The sequence below is a fragment of the Emys orbicularis genome, chromosome 18 (genome assembly GCF_028017835.1).
Source record: "Emys orbicularis isolate rEmyOrb1 chromosome 18, rEmyOrb1.hap1, whole genome shotgun sequence".
NCBI classification, from domain to species: Eukaryota; Metazoa; Chordata; order Testudines; family Emydidae; genus Emys; species Emys orbicularis.
Window position 1 is genome coordinate 644,944 of NC_088700.1, and position 10,924 is coordinate 655,867.

Sequence of the window (10,924 nt, forward strand, 5' to 3'; positions counted from 1 at the left end):
CGAGGGGGGCGACAGCAGCCAAAGCAGCCCTGCAGGCGGCGGCAGATACGGTGGCTCGCTCGATGTCCTCCGCGATCTCCATGCGCAGGGCGTCGTGGCTCCTCCTGTCTGGGCTTTCGGCGGAGGCCCAGTCCCTCATGCAGGACCTGCCGTTCAATGGGAAGGCCCTATTCGCCGAACAGACAGACGCCAGGCTGCATGGGATGAAAGACTCTCGTACCACCCTGCAGACCGTGGGCCTCTACGTCCCTCCATCTAAGGACAAGGCCAAACCGCAGACGTCAGCTCAGACTGCACAGAGCAGATATGAGCCCCCTTACAAGAGGCTGAGAGACCAAAAGCGCCGGCCTCAACGACAGTCCCGCTCTGCCCCACTGCCTGGGCCCTCTAAGGGCAAGAGGCAGGGAAAGAGGCGGTTTTGACTATTTGCAGGGGGGCACCAAGGCAGTTGCCATGGAAACCTCCTTACCAATAAAGTTTGTGTTCGGCAACCATTTATCTGCCTTCCATGGGGAATGGTCACAAATAACCTTGGACTGCTGGGTCCTCAACACCATTTCCAAGGGCTACACGTTGCAGTTCAGTTCACCCCCACCAAACCACCCCTTATCCCTGGTGGGCTCGGGGGAGATTGTAGGGAGCTCTGGAGCAGGGGAGGCAGTGGGGGAGGGGAGTTGTCTGGCACAAAGGGGGGGCTCTCTGGAGAGGGGTGACAGGCACAGGGACCGTTGGGGATCTCTCAGGGGGGTTGAGGGTTGTATGGGTCTCTGTGGGGCGGGGGGGGAGTGATGGACAGAGCCAGCCACACCCCGGGTCTGCTCTGCGGGGGGCTGTTGCTATAGCCCCCTCAGGAAGCTCCCTCTGTACTGTGTATTTTATGCCAGCCCCGGGGTGTCCATCGCTGCTCCTTTCCCCCCGCCCACGGCTCCATCTGTCTGTCCCCACAACCCCCCGGCTGTGTCTGTGTGCTCTGACAGTGACAGACTCCTGGGGCTCTTTCTGCCTGCAGCTCCCTCCCCGTCCCTGCTGTGGAGGCATGGCCAGGCAGCTGTGGCGTCGGTCCCTGCAGCTCCCGGCCAATGGGCTGCAAGCCGGATCAGCGCTGGGGCCTCTCCGCAGCATGCAGCGACTCCGGGGACGGGGGGAGCTGCTTGAGGGGAGGCAGGGGAGCTGCCCCCGAGGTGAGAGCGCCCCACGTTGCCGTCCCATGGCACAGGGTCCCCCAAAGCTCGGGGCCTGGGGCCCAAACATTGGTGGAGCTGGACCCACCTTCATGAATATTGATGGAGAATGGGCACCACGGGCCCATATAACTCGCTGCCTATGGTTCTTCAAGATGTGTGGTCCCTGTCTGGATTCCAATCGCAAGTGTGCATGTGTGCCATGCGCCGGAGCCGGTACTGTTCATAGTACTGTCCGTTGACCTGCATGTGCATTGTGTGTCGACCTCATGTCGCGTCCGAGGTGTTAAAAAGCCATGTGGGTCAACGCTGCTCCAGTTCCCTCTAACGCTGCAGTAGTGAGGGAAGTGGAGGGGTTGAAGGGTGGATATAGAATCCAGATAGGGAGCATACATCTCGAAGAACCTTCAGTTACAGTAAGCAACTTTCTCTTCTTCTTTGAGTGATGGTCCCTATGTGGATTCCAGTCGTGGAAGAGTAGCAAGCAGTAATCAGCGTGGAGGCAGGTGCGAGGGCTCGACAGTAGTTAGTGTGCAAAACTGCTTGCCCAATGGCAATGTCTGTCAATGCAGCCGGGACAATAGCATAATGCATGGCAAAAGTGTGGACGGAGGACCAGGTGGCCGCATAACAGATGTCCTGCCACGGAACGTCTGCGAGGAGGGCCGACGTAGTGGCTTGAGCTTGCGTGGAATGAGCCATGACCCCAGATGGCGGGGGAACATCGGAAAGAGTGTAGCAGTCAGAAATACAGCAGCAGATCCAGCGGGAGATACATGGAGAGGAGAGGGTGCAATAGCCACAACGAGGTGTGGGGAGGCACGAAAGGAACAGGTATGGTGGAGGTAGAATGCAAGCAGTCTATGAACATCCAAGGAGTGGAGCACATCGTGCTGATGTGCCGGGGAGGCATGTGGTTTAGACTAAAATGTGAGGAGATGCACACATTGGTTGAGGTGGAATGGGGCTGCCACTTTGGTAAGGAATTTGGGGGGGGCGGAGGTGGAGGGAGACTTTGTCCTTATGGAAGATAGTAAAAGGGGAACCACCATCATAGCGTTTGCTCATGCGACATGCAGAGATAATGGCCATGGGAAGATGACCTTAATGGAAAGATGTGCAAGGGAACACGTAGCAAAGGGTTCTAAGGGTGGTTTACTGAGGGTAGACAGAACTAAATTAAGGTACGGGGGTGGAGTTGGCTTATGGATGGGTGGAAAGACATTAAGGAGGCTGCAGAGGAAGCAGATGGTAGTCAGATGGGTAAAGATGGAGAAACCATCTATCTGAGGGATAAAGGCACTAAGTGCTGCCAGGTGGACACAAACTGAGGAATGGGCGAGTCCAGATTGTTGGAGGTGGAGGAGGTAGTCCAAAATGACAGGGATGGAAATGTCATTCTAGGAATAGCTGTGGTCACGGGACCAGATGGTGAAGCGACGCCATTTCGCCTCATAGGACATTCTAGTGGATGGTCATTGATCATGAGTGAGGATGTTGCAGATGGGAGCGGAGTATGCCATGTCTACATTCAAGCCCCATCCAAATACCTGGCTGTTAGGTGAAGCGGACCTGGATTAGGCTGTTGCATGGGGCCATGGGCTTGGGTTAGCAGATTGGGGAGGTTGGGAAGGCGGATTGGGGGGCAGGCGAAGAGGAGAAGAAGGTCTGTAAATCAATACTGCTGGGCCCAAGCAGGGGCCACAAGGAGGACCTTCACCAGATCCAGATGTATTTTGTGCAGGACTTGGAGCAGTAGGGGGATGGGCAGTGAGGCATAACAGAGCTCGTTGGTCCATGGAAGGAGAGGGGCATCACCCTGAGAGTCTGGGCCAAGAACCCCTTTGGAGCAGAAGAGGGGTAGCTTGTCGTTGTCTGCTGTAGCAAAGAGGTCCCAGTAGGGTGTGTTCCATTGGCGAGAGACTGAGTGGAGCATGGGATCGTGGAGTTCCCACTCATGGTTGGCGTGGAAAGAGCAGCTGAGGGTGTCTGCAAGGGAGTTGCTGGTACTGGGGAGGTGTACTGCTTGGAGAGTGACGCTGTGTTTGAGGCACCAATACCACAGAAGAATGGCTTCCGCACAGTGGGAGGGAGAACGGGCCCCCCCTTGCTTGTTGACATACAAGACCATCGCCATGTTGTCGGAGAGTAGTTGGACATGATGGGCGCAGAGAAATGGCAGAAGGGCTTGGCAGGCTAGGTGAACAACACGGTAAAGTGTGAAGACAATGATGTGCATTCTGGCTTCCCTGTGTGGCCATAGGCCTTGAGCCACGTGTCCTTTGACATGAGCACCCCAACCTACTACGGAAGCATCTGTAGTCAGGGCAGTGAGTGGCACTGGAGGCATGAAGGGGACACCCATCAGCATGGAGGAAGAGGTGCACCATCACGTGGGGGAGACGAGGACAGGAGGAAGAAGGACCCTCTTGGTGAGAGGAACCTTTTAAGGATTGTATGTTGAGTGGAGGCAGTGTTGGAGACTGCGCATATGGAGGCTTATGAAGGGTGTCACCACAGTGCAAGCCGCCATGTGACCTAGGAGCGAGAGGCATTGCCTGACATAAGTGCACGGTTGGCGGCGAATGCAAGCGGTGAGAGAGGTGAGTGTGGCAAAGCGCTCTGATAGCAGGAATGTGCTGGCCACTACAGAGTCGAGATGGCTCCTATGAAGATGAGGCTGCAAGTGGGGATAAGGACCAACTTTTCCTCATTGATGAAGACTCCAAGATCAGTCAGCAATATCCAGAGAGCGTGGAGTGTGAGAGGGTGCAACAAAGAGCCAGTCATCGAGGTACAGAAAAAGGGAATGACCCAGACGGCGCATGTAGGCTGCAATGACGGCGAAGACCTGGGTAAATACCTTGGGTGCCGTAGCAATGTCAAAGGGGGGAGGACCTTTAATTGGTAATGAGAATCACCTACGACGAAGCGAAGAAATGTGCAGTGGGTGGAATGAATGTCGATATGAAAATACGCATCCTTTATATCAAGATCCGCGAACCAGGCTCCTTTGAGGAGACACAGAAGTATCAGGGGGAGTGTAACCATCTGGAAGCAGAACTTGTGGATAAATTAGTTGAGCAATCGGAGGTCCAGGATAGGGCAAATGCTACCCCTTTCTTCAGTATGAGGCAATAGGGGGACTAAAAACAATGGCCGCGATAGCGGTGCGAGACTGGCTCTATAGCACTCTTTGCAGAAGGGCATTTGCTTCCTGGTGGAAGAAGTGGTATTGGGAGGGGTCCAAAGTGCAACCACTGGAAGAGTGGCGGTGAGGAAAGGAAGAAACTCTGAGGTAGCCCCGGCGGACAATATCCAACACCCCGATTGGTGGTAATTGAGGCCCAGGAGTGGGCAAAAAGGGTAAGGCGGCTGCCAAAGATGACATGAGGCGTAGTCGGTGGGTTGGAGGAAAGTTTGCAGTTCTCTGTACAGGAGTCAAAAGTTTTGACCAGGGGTGCGATGGGCAAACATGGAGGCAGCTGAGATAGAAGCTGAAGATTGTTGCAGACGCTGGGAGCAAGGTCGGCGACGAGGGTGTTTGGGTTGGTGCTGGGGGTAAGGCTGGTAAGCCTGGTAGGTGGTTTGGTGAGGGCAGGAGGAAGACAAGTTTTGACAATGTGTGGAGTCTGGGGTGTAGAGGCCTAGGGAGTGGCAGGTGGCTCTAGAGCCCTTGAGGGAGTGAAGGGATTCATCTGTTTTATCACTGAATAGTTTGTTGTTGTCGAAGGGAAGATCCTGCAAAGTTGTTTGGACTTCCATCTGACAACCGCTTGACTGAAGCCATGAGTCACCATGAAGTACCATCCCCGGGGGCCAGTGACTGGGAAACGGTGTTGGCGGCATCCACTGTGCCCTCATCAACTAGAGATTGGAATTCCAGCTGCTTATCCGGGAGGAGGAATTCAATTAATTGGGCCAGTGTTGCGTGTGAGTGGGAATCAGACTTGGCCAGTATGGCTTCGTAACTGGTAATGCAGAATTGTCGTCCTGCTGAGGAATAGACCTTATACCCAATAAGGTCAAGTTTTTTGGCTGCACGATCCAGTGGGGTAGAGCGGAGGTGGTGGTGTTGGGCGTGCTCCATGGCCACTTGGACTACCAAGGAGTTACGGAGTGGGTGTTGGAAAAGGAAGTCCATACCCTTGATTGGCACAAAGTAGCAACGTTCCACTGTCTTCAGGGTAGGTGTACATGATGCCAGCTGGAGAATGACATTAGGGATGGGCAGGGCATTGTGAGTGGAGCCTGGAGGCTGAAGGATATCCAGGAATTGATCCTGAGGGTCCTGGATGTCCTCTATGGGCAGATTGTGATCATTGGCCATGCATCGCAAGAAGGCTTGATATTAGACATGGTCATCTGTCGGAGAGCGGCTGGGGAGGGTATGAGAGTATCATCCAGGGTGGAGGAGGCACTGGTGTTGACCGATGGTGCCAGCGGTTCCAGAGGCGCCATTGGTGCGGGCAGGTCCAGTGGAATGGAGGCATCCGCAGGAGGGTCATAGGTTGCAGTAGTCGACAGAGAACGTTGGTGATGCATCCACCATTGGTATGGGTCCCAAGCTGCCCAATAGGGCCAGGCGTATGGGTCGCTTGGAACCGATGGTTCCCTTGGATAGGTGAACCACGGATCCGCAAAGTGCCCATAAGGTGAAGGATAGGGTGGTCCTCTAGTATCCGGGCTGTATGAGCGGACAGGAGAGAAAGGCAGTCCACCTCGGAGGACCAGTCCAAGCCCAAAGATGGTTCCAGCAGAGGCAGAGCCATCGGAGCAGTGCGTTGGAGAGCCCACAAACAGCAGCAGCAGCTCAGCCGTGGGTGTTAATGGGGACAGGCATCCTAGTGTGCGCAGGGCCGGGTGGGAGACCCCCCAACGGTCCTGGCAGAGTGGACGGTGACGGTGGTGAAGGCTGAAGTGCCGCCTGGTCAAAGTTGTCATCGCAGGAACAGGGTGCCAAGACTTATGCTCCAAGCGGGACTTCTTAACTGGAGGGCCTCCTCTTCTGCACGCAACTTTTCACCTGACCTGGCACAGCTCAGGGAGGAAACGCTGTCCTTCGGAGCAGTCCCCATCGGGGATCTGCCCTTGTGTCCATGCGAGTGCTTCTTATGAGCCTGGTGCTTGGAAAGATGTGGTGGTGCCACTGGTGCTGGGTAGAATGGGCCTGGAGCGGAGCTGACCGCCAGGCGGAATGGCGGTCCGTTGGTGCCGGTTCCTATGGAGGGCGTGGGTGCATAGCCCCCTCCATTAGGAATTTGCGGAGATGAAGCTCACAAGCTTCCTGAGTTCTAGGCGGGAAGGAGCAGCAGATGGAGAAGCATGTAGCTACGTGAGCTTCACCCAGACAGTATAGGCACCTTCGGTGTTCTGGGAATTCCTACAGCTAATTCCTAACTAAACTAACTACGAGGTAAGGGAAAATGAAGACGGACAACTACTCTATAACTAACTATATACAATATACCATCGGAGACTGTAATTTTTGAAAGAATAGCAATGAAGATACAGAAATGAGGGTTCTGACTATGGCAGCTGTAAGAGGGAACTGGAGTGTCGTCGACCCGCACAGCTTCTTAAAGCCTTGGACGCGCCATGCGGTGGATGCACATGCGAATCAACAGACACTAATATGAACAGGTCCGGCGCATGGCACGCATGCCCATCCGTGATTGGAATCCACATAGGGACCATCACTCGAAGAAGAACTTATAGCACAGTTTCAGAGTTATAAAATACCAGTAACATTATTAGTTTAAGCAATGCTACCAAAGAAAGCAGGGCTACAAAGGGGTACACATGTCCCTGTGAAGTTACTGCCCAGTTGCTCATAGTGGAACTCTGATGGTAACATTGAAAAGAGGAGCTTGCATTCCCATTGTCTTCAACTTGCATATAAACTATTTTAACAAAGGGAACAGCAATCCCTGTTTTCCCCTCATCTTGTGCTCTGTATCAATAAAATGCTGTCGTCACTCCACTATAAAATCTACTCTGCTAACAGCATCCGCTGTCTAGTTCCAGTGTACTTTTATGTCCAATCGTCTGTTTATTTAGATGGTAAGCGCTGCAGGTAAATGGCCATGTCTTTGTTATGACCAGCTGAACATGTTGTCACCACTCAGGTGATAAAAAATAATGTGTCAAATTATTATTACTGTGAAAATATGAAAATCTCTTTCTGGTTGTTTTTTCTGTGTTTTAGGTGAAGTTCAGTATAAAAACTTATACAAAATTCCTCTGAGTAACCTGGCTGGGAGGAGCATTGAACGACCTCTGAAGTCACCATTAGTCCCCAAGGCCATCATCACCTCAATGTCTAGTGTTACTGCCTCAGCTCCTGTCAGTCACTCATTATCTTTGTCTCGTATGGAAATTAAAGAAATTGCAAGCAGGACACGCAAAGAACTGCTGGGTAAAGACTCTTTATTGATACAATCAATTCCCAATTATACTACCTGGAGTCTCTGTCACCCATTTAGATTTCTGGAGTGACATATAGCAGAAAATATTACAAAAATAAAATGTCAGCTGGCGAAAAAACAGCCTCTTTGTGAAAAGGCTACATGCTTTAAAGAAAACATAAAATACTTTGGTAATCTGGTGTCTTATTAGCTAATGCACACAATAGGTCTGTACTCTAACCCAGTCATAACGTAGCCAATGTCTGAAGCCAGTGAAGGGTATTGTATCTATAACAGCCCCATGAATGTTTAATCTCTTTTCTGAAAACTAAGTCTTTTATTCCTTTATTGAGGCCTCTTGGATGAGAAAGTTCCCAAATCAGAAGTAGCACAGAAGCAAAAGAAGGTTCCTCGAAAACCATCAGACCACAAGCAGGAAGCAATAAGGTCAACAAGCAGTGACAGGTAAAGAGGAGGATTTAAAAAAGAATCACACTAAATTACAGGGTAAAATCCTTGGGTCCTGACCCTCAGTGGGGCTGCTGGGTTGTACTGTAATACTAATGATGATTTTAAACTATAAACCGTTTAAAAAAATTGCCCATAACACTGCCCCGGTAGTGTCAGAACTGGGACCAGTAATAATTTTGGCTAAGGATTGTCAATATTTTCATATCATCTTTGGTTTCTAGGTGTGTATAGCCTTTTTGAATTATATCTGGCTGTATACCTAGGAACCAAATCATGGACCTATGAACAAAACCAGACTAAATGGGCCTTGATAAGGTAACTACCATGTTTGGGCCTCCCTCAGAAGGATTTTGGCAAACAGATTTGCAGATTATGGATTCACTGGTGTGACAGTGTCAGGCCAGACAGCTACAGGAGAGTGCAGGAAGGAAGGTATTAGCCTCAGGATAAGCAGGTCCCTCTTCCCCTGGTAACTGAGCAGGGGTTACTCCAGGTTAATTAGGACACCTGGAGTCAATTAAAAACCTGCCAGAATGGGTTAAAAGCCTTCCCCCACTGCCAGTCAGGGGGGTGATAGGTGTTGTGAGAGTGAAGGCGAGCTGAGCGGTGCGGAAGCTGACAAGGACCAGGGAGAACCCCACAGGTATAGAGATTGGAGAGAAACCCTACCCTAAGCAGGAGCTAAGGACCCTTCGAGGGCCAAAGACCTGAAAAAAAGGACCCTGCCGAGGGGAGAGACTGAGCCGTGCGTTTGGTGTGGTGCTGCCATGCCCAGAAGGATTACCAGAGACTAGGGGCTCTCCCTACCCCGGCAGGACAGTCGGGAGGAACCCTGCCCAAGCAAAGTGGGGACAATAAGCCAAGGGGTGTGGGGAAGTAACCCAGGGAAGCTAGCAGATTTCCTGGAAACTGGCAGCGTGAGGCTGCTACTTGTTGGGTCCCTAGGTTGGGGCCCGGAGTAGAGGGTGGGACCAGCCCCCCCCCCCTCTTTTCCTCTCACTGGATGTCCACCGAGGAGGCCAGAAGCCCCAGTGAAGCAGTGAGGGCCTAGTAGGCCCAGAAATGGGAAGGCCGCTTGGAGACAGAATTTCCCCACCCACCATAAACTGAGCGGGGGGGATTCTGAGAGAGGAGACGCTATCCTGACCCACCACTAGAAAGAAGCGCGGAACCTCACCAAGGTGGAGAAGAAGCCCTGTTCCCTCTTTTCCACAGTACTTGCTGCGTATATAGAATTTCTGTAAACTGCCTCCCCCTCAGCCCTCCCGCTCCCTGCAATACTCAGTGCACTATGGAATCTACACTTGAGAAGAGAAAAGGCAGGATTTGGCCCAGACATGACAGACTGGTGATTTTTTTCATTAACACAATTTTAAATTACAGAGAATAAAAGTAAATTGATTTAAATATTTTGACTAGAAATGACAATATAAAATATTTGTTTGAGATGCCATCCATGAACAATAACTGCTAGGGATATTTGATTGTCTATAAACTTGATATTTGTGTGCATTTTCTGTTGTCCAGGTTGGTGGGAATATGAGAGAATACTCTGAAAAATCAGAGTTAAAAAGAGCGGGGTCAAACTATTCCGAGGTCATAGATCTGTCTTCAAACTAACCTGGTTGCACCCAGGGATAACTGTTCTGCTTTGATCTAAGTGTTTTCACAGGGATTTTGCCTTCCTTCCTGCAGGATAATTTCAAGCTCTTTTGAAAGCAGTTCTGAAGGGCGTCACCTTTCCACTAGTTCAGATCCTGATACTGCAGCAAACCGGGAGGAGAGCCCACCATCTAGCAGTCCATTTCATCTCACTACTTCATTTGATGAAGACATCATTGACTTGAAGTGAAGACAATCTTGAGTCCCTTATTTTCTCCTTTTCCTTTTCTTATGACTCTGAAGGCCTTATAGCAATGTCACAACACTGCTTTTAGTGATAACATATGGCTGGAAATAGAGTATACTGGTGAATATTCTCTACAGAACCCAATTGGGTGAAGCTTTTTTGCCATCTTTATGTTTACCTTTCTCAGTTAAAGAACCAGTGGTTTGTATTGTAGCAAGGTGGTAGATATCAATGGTAGTTTTAGGATGATAATTTTAAGTAAATAAAAGGATTCATTTTTATTCTCTCTGAACTTCTTATGTTTGGAGTACGTGAATGAGAGTAACACTTAGCTGTGTTATTTGCAGCCGCTGATATTACAAATTGTTTCATAGCACAGTGTGTCATGTAGAAAGATTATCTTTATAATGAAAATTAATTTATTCCAATTTTTTTAAAAGATAAAAACAAACTTGTGACAAAGTTCTTTTCAGCCAGGATCATCTGTCCCTGAAGTGGTACCGTTCTGTTATAATGTTTACTGAAGAACCAAGGATATTCTATGAAGATCAGGTAAGATAAAGCATAAATTTCTAACAGTGAGAGTAAATTACAGAGAATAAAGTGAATGTTTTTCTAAAAGTTCTGCTCTAGGAATTATTTTGTGTAAGTTAAATGGCCTGTGTTATACAGGAGGTCAGACTAGATGATCACAGTGGTCCCTTCAGGCCTTGGAATCTATGAATAAGATACAAATATGCTTTCTTAGCTCTCATCTTTCCATGTATATTTTTTCTGAGAGGGACCCGAAAACATGATTTGGAGTAAAAATTCCAGAATGCGGAGAATTTTGTAGAAAAATATGAACTTTCAAATTATTCCTCTAAAAATTGAAAATCAAAGATAAAGGAAGAAAGAGATGCGTCAGGCTAACAAAGCAACTGGAATATTATCCCTGTTATGTATCTGCAGACTTCTTGAAAACACAGTATGTAGGAGCCAGCATCTGATTTTGCATTCCATTTTCTAGCAATGTT

General features: G+C 49.9%; 1 protein-coding gene across 1 annotated transcript in view; it reads left to right on the forward strand.

Moving 5' to 3' along the window:
* The window catches only part of GARNL3 (GTPase activating Rap/RanGAP domain like 3), a 199,076-nt gene extending 189,165 nt beyond the window's left edge, over positions 1-9,911 (forward strand). Inside the window, exons 28-30 of the mRNA XM_065418845.1 lie at positions 7,390-7,599; positions 7,942-8,053; positions 9,755-9,911. Coding sequence (XP_065274917.1) covers positions 7,390-7,599; positions 7,942-8,053; positions 9,755-9,911 — 479 coding nt within the window. The remainder of the gene's footprint in view (positions 1-7,389; positions 7,600-7,941; positions 8,054-9,754) is intronic.
* Positions 9,912-10,924: the final 1,013 nt, after the last annotated feature.